Source organism: Macrotis lagotis, chromosome 5 (assembly GCF_037893015.1).
Source record: "Macrotis lagotis isolate mMagLag1 chromosome 5, bilby.v1.9.chrom.fasta, whole genome shotgun sequence".
Lineage (NCBI taxonomy): Eukaryota > Metazoa > Chordata > Mammalia > Peramelemorphia > Peramelidae > Macrotis > Macrotis lagotis.
The window spans coordinates 63,408,289-63,422,759 of NC_133662.1; the positions used below are offsets into that span (position 1 = coordinate 63,408,289).

General features: G+C 33.7%; 1 protein-coding gene across 6 annotated transcripts in view; it reads left to right on the plus strand.

Moving 5' to 3' along the window:
• SENP6 (SUMO specific peptidase 6) overlaps positions 1-14,471 on the plus strand; it is a 123,867-nt gene that overhangs the window by 40,807 nt on the left and 68,589 nt on the right. For 4 of the 6 annotated variants that reach the window (XM_074237345.1, XM_074237343.1, XM_074237342.1 and 1 more), the window contains exon 3: positions 3,467-3,527. The exons of 1 other annotated variant lie outside the window; for it this stretch is intronic. In XM_074237345.1, coding sequence (XP_074093446.1) covers positions 3,467-3,527 — 61 coding nt within the window. Of the gene's footprint in view, positions 1-3,466; positions 3,528-8,822; positions 8,912-14,471 lie in introns of those variants that run through there. One more of the 6 variants, XM_074237346.1, reaches the window with a different exon arrangement.

A 14,471-nucleotide genomic window follows, 5' to 3' on the forward strand; every position in this document is an offset into this window, starting at 1 on the left:
TGGGCTTCTCATACTCACTCTGGCAGAGGTCCCCTGCTGTTCCCCACTTTGTGCCTGGTACTCCCCGGGGTGTAGCTCAGGAGACTCCTCTGGTGCTGTGAGCTGGGCTCCCAGGGCCCTGGGGCTGCCTTCAGGAGGCTGAAATTCTTTCACTCTGGCGGCCCACCCCTCTGGCAGGCCGCCAGGCCCCTCCAACCCTAGGGAGCAGAGTCTTTAAGCTCTTTTCCTGGTTACCTTGAGTAGGAGAACTGCCCTCCCTGGGTCCCTCTGTGGGTTCTGTCTCTTGAAAATTTAGTTTCGAAGATTTATGAGAGAGCCTCTTAAGACATGATCCCTCTTGTTGCCATCTTGGCCCTGCCTCCCTACAAAATAAATAAAATCTTAAGAGATAAAATAAGTATTTCAATTATAAGTCCCATCTTTTTTTTCATATAGTTAAACTCAGATTTGCTGGGGGTAGATCATTCTGGACTGCATTCTGATCTCTATTGGTCTTTGATTACCCCCAATAGTCTGTATTGCTTAAAATTCCTTCCCTTTTTTACCTATGTCTTCAGTTTGCAAACTTGCTTTTATTCTCTTTTTGTTTGTTTATTTTACTTTGTTTTTTCCTTGGGGCTACTTATATGTTCTTCCACTGATAATTTGTTTTCTGTGTTTAGAAATTCTGGAGAGTTCTCTTGAATTATTTCTTTCATTTTATGATGTTCTGGGGTTTCTTTATTTCTTTGTTTAGGTGTTTTCCTTAGAGATTTATGATCTTTAATTTGTTTCTACACTTCCTTAGAGATCAGTATGTTTTACCTGCATATTGACCACAAGTTTTTTTTTTAATGTGCTTGTTTCCTTCCTTCTCTTCTAGGTTGTCCTTCAAGTTTGCAATCCCAATTCTTTGTTCTGTACTTTGTAGATTCCAATTTTTCTATTCTCTGTTATTTTTGCTGTATAAACTATAAATACTGCTGTCATAACCTTCATTTCTCTTTTGAATCACTCAGGAAAAACTTGTTATGACTATGATGTTTTCACAATTTACAGGGTCCTCCATCTTATCAAATATTGAATCATTTTTTAAAAATTATTAAATTTTTAGCTTATTGAATAAAACAAGCATTTCCATAAAAGTATAATTTTAAATAAAGATGGTTTTCTTTTGTGATATTAATTAGGTTACTAGATTTGGAGACCATATTTTCTTATTTTAATGTATTGTTCTACTTATATTTAAGATCTTTGGGTTTTTTCCTTGAGATCTTCATTAATTTCAGTTTCCATAATCTCCATAATCTTCAATCTTCATCCCCCCTCTCCCATCATTTTCTGTTACTGTTTACTTTCTATCTTCCCCTGAAAGTGATTTCCTTGGGGGCTGGATCTTAAAGCAACTCAGCATCTTCCCCTCATTGTTTTCCAGGCTAGGTTTCTGCCCAGGTGACTTTTGGAGCATTTAACATTTTATTTTATCCTTCAGAATACCCTGAATCATATTAAAATGCATTTTGAAGCATTTGACAAAACTAAAGAAAACATTAAATCATGGATGTATTATTTATTGTTTAGATCCTCTTTCTATTTGAATTTGGTAACTTCTTTTGTAGAACATGGAGACAATTGAAGTTTATCTTTGGCAAACAGTTTCTGTTTTGAAGAGATTGAGAGAGAGATCATGGAGATCAAAGGAAATAACTAGTCCTCCATCTTGATGGTCGGAATCACAAATGCTTTTTTGCTTTCATCATTTCTTATAGCATGGTTAAATCTAATGAATGGAATAGTACATTCTATTTATAAACTACAATTCATTAAGCCATTCGCCAATCAGTGGTCATTTACTTTGCTTTCATTTTTTTTAATCACAAAAAGTCATTTTATATACATATTTTGGAATATAGGGAAATTGTTTTTAATGGCTTCCTTGGTGAATAAACCTGGTAGTAAAAGCTCTGGGTGAAAGGGTAATAGACATTTTTAGTTACTTTATTTGCATAATTCCAAATTGCTTTCCAGAATTGTGGAGAACCTTAAATGCTATGCAGATAACTTTTTATTTGATTGTGGCATTTAACAGGGACCTCTCAGAGCTTGATTTGGAGAGTGTCATAGGCAGATTGCAATTCAAGAAAATCACCTTGTGTCAAAAGTCTAAATTGGTTTGTGATAGAAGATTTTTGAGTCAGGGAAACCAGTTCAAGGCTGTTGCGATAATTTTGGTTAAAGGTGATGAAATTCTGAATTTTAGTGGTGGCAGTGTGATACAAGAAAGGGAACAGATGTGAGAGATAGAAAGAAAAGATAAACTTTCATATTCAGTTGATTGTCTCAAGGTGAGAGTGAAGAGTCCAGGTTGTGAATCTGTAATCATTTGGAAGTGTGGAAGAATTTGATGAGTTTGGGAGGGAAGTAAAATGAATTCTCTCTTGAACATGTTCATTGTGAAACAAAATGTCCTAGTTGAAATGTCTAATAAGCAGTTGCTGACTCTGGACTGCAGTTCCAGTGAGATGTTAGGTCTGGATATATATTCAATAGTCAATGACAAATTAACAAGCAATTTTCTAGGCACTGTGCTCAGCTCTGGGAATATAAAGGAAAGACAGTTTCTGTCCACAAAGATCTTACATTGTTTCAGGGAAAGACAATATACAAAAGGAAACTGAAAAATGGTGATGGAAAGGATTATGGAAGCAAGGAAATTCTGGATTTTTACCTGGAGAAGAATGATGACATGATAACCCAGGCTGTCCTCCTTAAAAGGAGATTTTTGAAAGGAATGATCCAGTCAGAGAGAGAAGCCAGAGGGCTGGGGAGGACTGTAATGAATTTCCATAATCTAGAAATTTCTATGGCACATTAAAGAAAAGTTAAAAGTATAGCCTGAAGAATAATGGTTTCTGTATGTAGATCTAGAACCATCTGCTCCGAGATGATATTGGACCCCTGGGAGCTGACAACATCACCAAGTAAGCAGGGTTAAAAAAAAGCAAGTAGTGAGCCTAGGACCAAGCTTTGAGGTGTAACAAGTTAGTGGTCATGATGCAGATAAAAATTTAGCACATGAAAACATGTGGTCAAGTTAGCAGGGGGAAATTCAAGGAAGAAGAATGTCTAAAAAAAAAAAGGGAAAGCATATCTTTTGGGAGAAGGTGACTAATATTGTCAAATTCTGAGAAAGCTAAGAAAATTGAGGATTTAAAAAAGGGCGTAGATGTATGCTAACCATTTGGGACATAATTCTAACCAGAGTATATGTGGAGGGGAAATAGGTTTCTGTTGAAGTTAAATGATTAGAAGGTTCACCATTTCAGGACTCAATTCCCAAACTACTCCAACCTTTCAGAAGGTGCTGTTGTGTTTTGGGATAATCACTTGGAGATAAACAATGAGCAGGGCCCAGTGTTATTCTTTTCTGAAAACCAAGTGAAGAGGCAGTGTTAAATAAGTGTCCTTTTTCCTTTTTTTGATGTAGTGATGCAAATCTTCTCAATATAGAAGAGGGTACTGAGTCTGATACTTCAGAAGGAAAGAAGGTAAGTTGAATTTTTCATGACTAAACAATATCAAAACTATTGAATATTTTAATCACTGTTTATCATTATAAGTCTGACCTCCAGGAATTTGAATTTTTTTTAAAAGCAAGGTACAATTACAAACAATAGCTTTTGTTTCCAAATACTTATTGTTGCTGTTGTTTTTGCAAGACTTTTTTTTAAATAAAATTTTGAATAGATGTTTTCTTTATCTTCAGTTGTCATGGTCCAGATGATACTAAGTATTAGAGTCAAGGTAAGGGATATGTATTAACATTCATTTGTTAATGGTTCCCACAGCTATTTACTAGGATATGTAAAGGAATATGGTGCATTCACCAATGAGGAAATTCATAGAAGTTTGTTCTGTTGAGTTGAACCAAAGATGAATGTAGGTGCAAGTTTTGTACAATAAGCAAAGTAACAGTTTACATAACAGCTTAATAAGGAATCAAAAATTGAGGCAGAGGCAAATATTTCATCTTGATTGATCCATAGGACGGTTCAAGACAAGTGTTACTTTTAGGTTGTATAAGAAAACAGTAATTCACAATATAAAACAATGGCAGATAGATAGTATAAGCCTTTGGAGGCTTATTTTTTTTATCTTTACTCCCATAACAGCTGAAGATGTTTTTTCAGTAGTTAAAAATGGTTGTTGACAGGAGATTATAGTATCATATATTTGAAGTTGGGAGGGCATTTTAGAGGTTGGAAAATCCAACTTCATTTTTTAAAAAAATTATTTATTTTAAGTGAACCAAGAGAGGTTATGACTTGCCCAAATAGCAATTTACAGACCTGGCTGTTGTATTTTCTAGGTCTTCTGAGTCAACTTTCAAACCATGCCATTGTTCTTTTTTGTCATTACTGACCTCTGTCCCTCCTGTACAAAGGACTTGAACTGCAAAGCTAAGAATGGTCATCCCATTTCTATTAATGTCAGTGTTCAAACAATTGTTGAGCTACTGTCACAAAGCAGTACTTCTAAGGGGAGAAGTTTCCACTGTCCTAAAGAAAATACCACAAAGCAAAATGATAAAGCCATTAATATTCCAGAGGAAGATCCAAACTTACATCCCTTTTGATATTTATTTCTTGATAAAGGGATTTAGGGCAGATTTCTATGCAACAAATAGAGCACTGAACTTGAAATTAGGAAGACTCATCTTCATGAATTCAAATGTGGCCTCAGGTCACTAGCTTTGTGACCCTGACTTATTCTTCACTTCAGTTTTTCATCTATCAGATGAGCTAGAGAAGGAAGTGGCAAAGCACTGGTATCTCTGCCAAGAAAACCCCAAATGGAATCATAAAGAGTCATACTAGACCAAAATACACAAGAACAACATTGAAAGGATTTAACCATATCACTGGCGCTAGAAGTAATATTGTGTAAAATACATGGAATATCCTGGACCTTTGTTTAAAGACTTCCCTTATTGTTGTAACTGAAGATCTCCAGATCAGAGCAGAAACTCAGCTTTCTGAAATGTCTTAATAGCAGTTGGAGTTGGGAAGGTTTGAGTAGATTTGTGAAACTGAGAAATGATGATATTTGAGAGAATGTTCATATATATCCTGAAGTCCCCTAACATGAGGACATGAATTGAGTTGAGGAGACTATTAATTAGTCATTAAATTCTGTGAAAAGGGAAGGAGAATGTTCTGGGGGTTGGTAGATAACAGATACCAGTTTTTGTTTTGATTGATTAATTTAGATAGAGTGAACCTAAAAGGATGAAGAGATTGCTTAGTGATAGTGATAGAGAGATGGTCTAGAAGTAGTACTGGGAGCAAGAAATAATCTAATTTTCCCACCAGTGAGTCTGGGGGGGAGGGGCATATTAGTAAGGGTGCAACCAGTATTGAAAAAAATGACTAAAGGATATGCACTATTATTGGTGGATGGCAGAGGACATGCATTTGGATGGGGGAACCCAGACTTAAGTATTTGAGTGCCAGAGAATGAAAACACACTAATAAAAGATGTAAAATGAGGAATGGGAACACCAAATTTTGTATTACTATCTTGTTAATAGTATGGGTCTATCATACCCTCACATTAATATATAACTCTTGTTCAAGATATGGGTAGACAGAGTCATAGAAGGAGCATGGGTTAGGTTTGTAAATAACCTCATTGAGGGCATTCATTCCATTGTGAGTGCCAAAGATGCTCTCAAAATTCATCATAGGTGAGAAGTTAAAATCTGAATTGTTTCCAAAAGTTGCTCTGTATTCTTTTTATTTTCATAGTTTATTATTCTTGAATGTTGCCTTCATGCAAAAATTAAAGTCCAATATTGATTGTACATAAGCAGTATAATTATAATTCTACTACCACATAAACTTTGTTCTAGAGTACTTAGGAAACACATCCTATTTTCAATGATAAATCCAGTCCTATGACATTTAAATATTATTCCAGTAGTTCTGTTCACCTTCCAGTGCTAAATTATTGTTGAATTAAATTAATTTGGAATACTTTTGAAGATGAACATTTTTAGTGTTTTGTTGATACTTTTTGGTGTTTTATAATTATAACATTTATCTTTTCAAGTTTCCCTACTCCAATAGAACTTTCCCTTGTAGCAAAGAGTGTACTTTAGCAAAACAGTATGTCAGATTGACCATATCGACAATACATTTCTTATTCTGTACCTCTGTCTGCTTGCTTCTCTATGAAGAGCAGAGAGTTAAATTTCATCCTCATTCATATTATTGATCTAAATTCTGATGATCTTTGTGTTCTTTTTCTTTACATTATTCTTGGTTTTCATTTTACATCATTTTGTCTTCCTGTTTTGTTTTGTTTTTCTGTTTCCTTATAGCATATTAACCCATGAACCATATGTTCCACAGTTTCTATTCCTCAACAATTTAAAATTCTCCAACAAAAGCTATATTAAAATTTTGAAGGATGCTTTAAGTTAGAATATAGAGGCAAATAAAAGATTCCAGGTTTTAGAAGTATAATTTCTAGGTTACTTGTTTTTGCAAGGGATATATTTGTATAATTATTGTGAAAAAAACTTGAAAGACTGTGGGTGCTATATTTGTAATGTCTCTTTCAAGTAAAATAATAGGCCACATGTATCTATTCATCAACTTTTGTGTAGATGAATAGATTCCTGCCACTATAATTGCTCCTGCTTTTCTACTTACTACTCACTTTACATCCTAGCATCTTTGTGAGGCATGATTATTAGCTAAGATCTCTGCCTAGTCATTCTAGTGTATTACTTTATTTTCCAATCTTTATTCTTGTTCCTTTTTCCCCAAATTTGTGTATCAGCTTCCTTTTTCTACCCAAGGCCATCTCACATCTCTGGCTCTTTAAATATCATTTATATCTGTCATCATTAAAATATTACTTATATTTTTCTTATCTCCTTCCATAGATAGAAACTGTATATATAAACTCTAAATGTTTTTATCCTCCAGGTACACTCCTTTAGTTAATAGCACTTTACTTGGGATATATCAAATCAACACTTCTTATAAGTACCTACTGACTTTTTGGGCCACTAGAATTTGTATCTTAGTTCCTAAACTCATATTTTACTCTTTCTACTGCTGCCCATTTTCAACAGATAGCATCTAGCTTAGTGCTTATTAAAATATTCTTGGATTATTGTTGAACACGAACCCCTTGTTATCCAAACTTCTCTCAATTCACTTTAAGTGGAGTTCTTAAAACTCTTTTTGTTTTATTGAATTTTTTGGCAGGCTGAAACTTATGGATCCTTTCTGAAAATAATGTTTTTAAATACATAAAAGAAAATAGTATTACAAAAATATGTTATTATGAAATAGTTTATCCATTATCAAAATATTAAAAAACCAATTTTACAGACCCCAAGATAAGAACTTCTGATTTAAAGCTAAGTGTTCAAATTTGTTTATGAAGTAAAATTAATTTGTTTATGAAGTAAAATGTCTCACTTTTAATAAGTCCTCTCCTGGGAAAAATAATAAACTACTAGTTGAGCAAAAACTTTCTGTGTATTTACCACAGTACAAAATATACTTTTACAAATGTTTCAACACTAACATTAAATTATGCTAATTTGGTATTTACCAAATTGAATACTGATCTCTTGATATTATTACTTTCCTTCCTTTCTTTACTTCACTGTCACAGTAGCATATCCTGAGGATTTAAGAGCTCAGCCAAATGAAGAAATTCTCCTTAAAAAAAATAGCAACATGTCATAATAAAGTCCTTGGAATGGCTTGTATCTATCTTGCTTTCCATCTCCAGATGTAAATTTTGCCCATGTACTTTGTAGCAACTTCAGACAAACTTCAAACAATATCCCCCTGAAAGGCACTATCTCTTCTGTCTCAGTGAAGGATCTTAGGGTATGGTCTAGAACATGCCACAGATGATAGCTAACTTAACAGATCCCTCCATTCCTCCCTGTAACATTTAACAAATAGTTCCTAATCCTGTTTCCTGCCCAGCCATTCAGTGTAAATCAAAGTTCCTCAGTCCTGTCAGTTAAGTAGTGTTGGCAAAAGTCTTCAGACTTTGAACAAATTTGAACACCTCATAGAAAAACACTGAAGACCTTAACATTCATATTATTCATTTAAGCTTAAATAGTACATATCAGTGCATAGATATCAACACTTAGCCTCACAGGCAAACAACTTATTCATCCCTATCATCAAATTATGACAATTTAAATTAAAGTTTTATTGAAATAGATCATTTTATTCAGAAGGGAATTCTCAGAAAAAGACATCAAATTTCAAGAATTTTATCAACATAACTTGAAATTTCACAAAAAGGTCTCAAATTTTCTTAAACAAATTTAAGAATCTGTACTTAAGGATCATCTAAAATTCAGTTCTCATAGTTAAACAATAGGGAGCATTTTCTTGATTCTGGCCTATAGTGAGGATTTATATAGCACTGTCAGTGAGCATTTATAAAATGCCTACTATTTTCAAGACAGTATTAATTTTATGTCTCATAGGTGAATGCACTTATTTATTTTGGACAAGGCTATCAGAATAGAGTAGAAGTACAAAAGGTACTTCTAATAACTTTTGGTACTGTTCTTTTTTAATCTTTTTGAAAAGTCATAGACTTTTCTCAGCACAATGCTTTTCCGTGTTTTTTTTTTCTCACAGATGCTCCCCAGCCTTTTGCAAGTCAGCAATAACTTGTTTTAGTTTCTTGGCATGATCATAGCATTCCTTTCCATCAGCTTCTCGTTTCTTCTTATTTAATTTGCAGATTTTCTGTGCAACTTCTGGATCCTGGTTCATCCAGTGAAGAATTATAGTCAGGTTTTCCAATGTATGTTCCATCTAAGATTAGATATTCTTCATTCAGTACAAGATAATGGTCAATCAACTTCCCTTTGGAGGTAATATTGCTTGCATCATTGTCTGCAAAGTCCCAGATAATACTGATTACTACTAAAGTAACCTGATCATATAAGTTGTACCTGTTAACATAGTGTTCTTTACAAAATCAACTTAAACTTTGTTCTGCTGAATTCATGTACTCTGAATGTAGTTCCTGGACATTCCATTGACACAGAAAGAAACATAACCTAGAGTCATTAAAATTGTGTTGTTTCATGTGGTTCAAAGAATCAAACTTCCACCAATTACGAAATTTCAGTTTTACTTGAATTTTATATGCTAGTCATCAAGTAACTGAATTTTTAAAACACTTTTATTTCCATTCACATGTTATGATACATAGACCATTATTTTGCATTTTCATCTTAGGGAACACTTGACTTCTCTTGAGATGGTGCCATAACATTTTGAGGTGATGTAATAATTTCTACTTGACTTTGGCATCCCTAAGCTGATCATTTGCAATTTTTAAGTAAATAATTAGGAGAAACAGCCATGTTTTTCCTTATATTCTTCATTTCTTATTGATATACTTCAGTGTTTTTAAGATCTTCTAAAGTCATGGCAGTTGTAGTTTTGTCAGTGTAGTTAGTAATGTAGCCAGCATAACAAAATCAGTTCATCCTTTTACAAAGTGCAATGAGAAATTTGAATGTACCCAACAGTTTTCTACAAAATGCTCAATAACTGTTCAAGGTTAGCCAGACGGGTATCATGTGCATAAAACAACAAACAGTTGCTTTATCTCATCAACTACAAGAACTCAAAGTCTAACATATATAAAACATCCTTAAAATTGAAATAAATATAGTCTTCTGGTTTTTCTAGTCAACACATAAAGGAGAATAGAAATAATCATAACTCAGATGAACCATAGGGTTTTAAAGTTTGAGAAACTCTTTATATACATACTTTTATTTGACCTTGTTTTCCACATATTCCAGATGAGGAATCTTAACTTTAAGGGAAGGTGAGGGACTGTGAACCAGCAGTCACACTACTATATGACTAGTATCTGAAGCTATATTTAAATCCACATCTTTCTTTTAACCTTCCTTATAATCTAGTTTTCTAATCCCTATCTTTACTCTAGTCCACATAGTCTCCCTACTCCTCCAATCTTGTGGATTAACCATTCTGTTTCTCCTCAGAAATATTTTGGCTTAATAAACAAACCAAATCAGCCCTTACAGGACAATTTAGGGACTTCCATTCCAAGGACCTTTTTTTGAGCATTTAGAATTGTCTGTTCTTATTGAGCCTGTTTATTGAACTTGAGTTATAGATACTATCTCTCTTTTTCTCTGCTAACCTTTATGGCTTCCAATTTCTCTGTTTTTATCTTTAATTCTAGTATTACTGCTTCTTCAGAATTAATCAAATTTTAATTTGAAGTTACTTCAGCAGCCCTCTAGTCCAACCAATTACTGAAAAGAAATCCTTACTACTAAGTCACATTCTTGTTTGGCCTGTTTTTTAAAGGATCAAGGACCTGGAATGTTTGTTTGTATGTATATTTTGGGGGGGGGTTGTGTGTGTGTTTTTCAGAATTTTTGTTTCTTATCTTGACTTCTGAGAGACTTTGGGGAGAAGGGTGTAAAAGCTTTGGGGGATGAGAAACAGATGGGAGGGAAGGACAAATCAGGTCTCACCAAGAGATAGCGATGATTTTGGGGCATTGTGGTCTATTTTCTTGGATAATAAAATAGCAACTACTTCACTTGATTGTGAATAGAGGAAGGGAGCATCAGTCTCTTAGGAATGACTTAGGATGGAGAGGAATCGTTTGTATAATAGAACACTAGTTCACTGCAGGAATCCTTTTAGATTTTTCAAGGCAGTGGGATTAAGTGGCTTGCCCAAGGCCACACAGCTAGGTAATTATTAAGTGTCTGAGGATAGATTTGATCCCAGGTACTCCTGACTCCAAGGCTGGTACTCTATCCACTGTGCCACCTAACAGCCTCTACACTGCAGGAATCTTAACCTTGATTGGAGAAAGGAGCTAAAATCTATTATGTCCTTAAAAACATTATTTAAAGAAAGAGTTCTCAGGCTTTATCAGACTACCATAAATGACCATGTCACAAAAATGTTGAGAATTTCAGGTTTAGAAGACCTTGGGATACTTTATATACTGAGTTAACAGTCTCAGAGTTGGACCAGACTCATTAACTCTGGTTATGGAATTTGGTTCCTATGTGAATTCATATTTCTAGGAATAAGACTTCTTAAAAGACCCTTTGTCAGAAGATAGGTATTTAAAAAATACTTTGGGAAACATCTGTAAAATCACTAATGATGTTTGTCCTTCATTCTCAAAGAAGACCATATGACAAGCGAGTTGAATTTATGTGCTGTGCCAAGTCACCAGCTTCATTTTCTCTTCTGAAGCCATCTGGATTCAGGGAACAAATACAAATCTGGATGACTGGAGATGATCCTGGATGCTAGACAGTCAGGGTTGAGTGACTTACCCAGGGTCACACAGCTAGTAATTGTCAAGTGTCTGAGGTCAAATTTGAACTTAGCTGGCTCTAAGACTGGCACTCGATCCATTGCACCATGTGTTGGATTGAGTAGGATGAACTGTTTTTGTTTTCTAGAAGTTTCATCTTGTATAAAGGACAGAATTAAGAAGGAATTTGTAAGTACAAAAGCAGTAATGGAATGTCAGATTCTAGAGTATAATAAAAGGAAAGGAATAAGGAGGAGGAATCGTTAAGTAATACTACAAATTAATGTAACTTACAGTAAGCAGTAAGACAAGGAGAATTTTATGCCATTTAAAGGAGGTGTTGTGATATTGTGATAACAATTTATGAGGGCAGATCCAAATTTTAAAATCATAAACCCTGAATGGGAATGTATCAGACTGTCTAATAAAAAGAAAGGCTGAATAAATGGTAAATTGTAGATGAATGAGATCTGTAGTTGAAGGAGACTTTAATATTATTTTCTCAGAGCTAGACAAATTGAACAAACAACAGATCTAAAGAATATTGGAAAAAATAAAATTTTCAGGCCTTTGGCAAATTTTGAATTTGACTATTAAAAGTATATGTGCAATCTCAGTATTACATGTTCCCTTTTTTTATCATGTCCTAAGTCATAGAGAAATGAAAACAATAAAAAAAGGCAAAAGTAATAAGTAGTCTTTTTAAGATCATAATCAAATTAGGAACTATAAACAAAATGGGCCCTTGGTTTTCTCTGTATTTTGACAAGTCGGAAAAAAGTCTATAGTACCTCAATATACGATGTTTTGGCAGATATTCACAATGCCTGGAAGGATAGTGTGAAGGTAGCTTTTTTGTTGCTATATAAAATAAATGCACATGAATAGGATTAAATTGATACATAAAGATTATAATGAATACCAAGTAATAACATATTGAAATAAAAGAAAGGATTTATGAACTGAGTACACAATTAAGATATTAGAAAAGGAACAGATTAATTTCAAAGTAAGCACAAAAGCAGAAAATTTGAAAACAATGTTGAATTGAAAAACAATACAGATGAGATTTTAAAAGATTGACAAAATCTATAAATCATTAACCTGAATAAAGTAAATTTTAAAAAAGAAAAATTAAATTGTCAGAATAAAAAATGAATGAGATTAGTTCACAAGAAATAAAATACATTCAAAGAATTATCAGAAACTATCATACTCAATTATGTCAACAAAAATTTAAAAGAAATCATGATAATCTATTGAAACATAAAATCCCCAAATTAGGAAATCATAAAAATAGATTTCTTATTCTAATTCCATGAAGCACAAGTAATCCATAGAGAAATTACCTGGACCAGAGAAATTTACAAATGAACTCTTTTAGATGTTTAATAAGCAATTAATAACTGTTTTACAAAAGTGATTCTCCATCCAGGAGAAAGATATTCTCCAAACTCCCCCCCCCCCTTTTAATTTACAAAGGGTCTTCATACCAAAACTAAGGAAGATTTTGATACCCAAAACAAGAAGACAAAGGAAATTATAGAAGAATGTCATTAATGATTTGATGGAAACCTTTAAAAAATTTTAGCAAAATGACTAGCACTGCATCAAAAGAATTGTTTATTACAATTAAAGTAGATTTTCATCATGAATGCAAAATGATAATACAAACAACAAAAAACCTACATGATCCTAGCAATAGATTTAAAGAAAAAGCACCCTTAAAAGAAAAGCATGGAAAAGCTTTAATATCATTAACAAGAACTCATATCCAAATTTAAGAGCTAGTAATATTTGCAATGGAGAAATACTGATTTCTTTCCAGTTAAACAGAAGAAAGAAGCAAAGATTTAATTTTCATAATTCACATAATATAGAAAATCCATCTACAGTAAACAGACTAAAGGAAAATTAGAAGAATAAGCCTTAGGAAGGGACATAAAATCATACAGTTTTGCAGGCTTCAGAGAATTAGGGAAGAAAGCATTGTTGACAATAACTTAAATATCAAAAAATAGATCTATAGATATTAGTATTATACAGTAGGAAGCAAGAGAAACAATTATTCTGGTTAAGTTAAAATATCTGGAAGTCAACTAGTTAATAAACTCAAGATTCACATAATCACAGTCATAAAACATTTTATTATTACTCATAATAAAAGTGTTGTTACCTCAATTTACAGATTTTGTCCTCTTCAGCTATCCAATATTTAGTTTCCCATCTTATGTGGGCAACTAGATGGTGCAGTAGGTCGAGCATCAGTCCCAGAGTCAGAAAGTTATTGTTGTTCAGTTATTATTTAAATCTTATCTTCTTAGCCTGATCCCATTTAGGGTTTTCTTGGCCAAGGTACTGGAGGGATTTGACATTTCCTTCTCTAGTCATTTTACAGATGAGAAAACTTTAGTGATTTACCCAGAGCCCCACCGCTATTAAGTGTCTTAGGACAGATTTGAACTCGGGGATGAGTCTTCTGACTTAAGGCCTGTTACTTTATCCACTGCACTTTGTAAGCCCAGGAATCTGGAAGACCTGATTCAATTTTACTATGTGATCTGGGCAAATCCCTCAGCTCCCTCAGCTTCCTCATCTGTAAAATGAGCTGGAGAGGGTAATGGCAAACCACTCCAGTATCTTTGTCAAGGAAAACTCATTTGGAGTCAAGAAGAAAAGTCAGACCTAGTTGAAACAAATGAATGACAAAATCATATCTACAAATTGTTATATAATTCCTGGTTATAATACTTTTTGACATAATTTTTATTGTGCCTACTGTAAGTGGGACACTATTCTAGGTACAAGGGCAATCGGTATATAGAATAAAACAATTTCTACTTAAAAGAAGCTTGCATTTTACTGAAGTGGGGGGGGGGGGAAGGAGTGATGTGGGTGTGTGAATATATACGTGGCTGTATATTCCATAAAAATAAATTGAATAAATACAATTTGTGCAAAGTAGTTACAACATAATTTGAAGAAGAAGATATGTACAGTTGGAAAGATCAGGATTAACTGGAATCCTTTTACTGGGGTAGAAGTTAGGAGGGAAATGTGCTCACAAATATGAGGGAAGGCCCAATGGAGAAAGACACAGG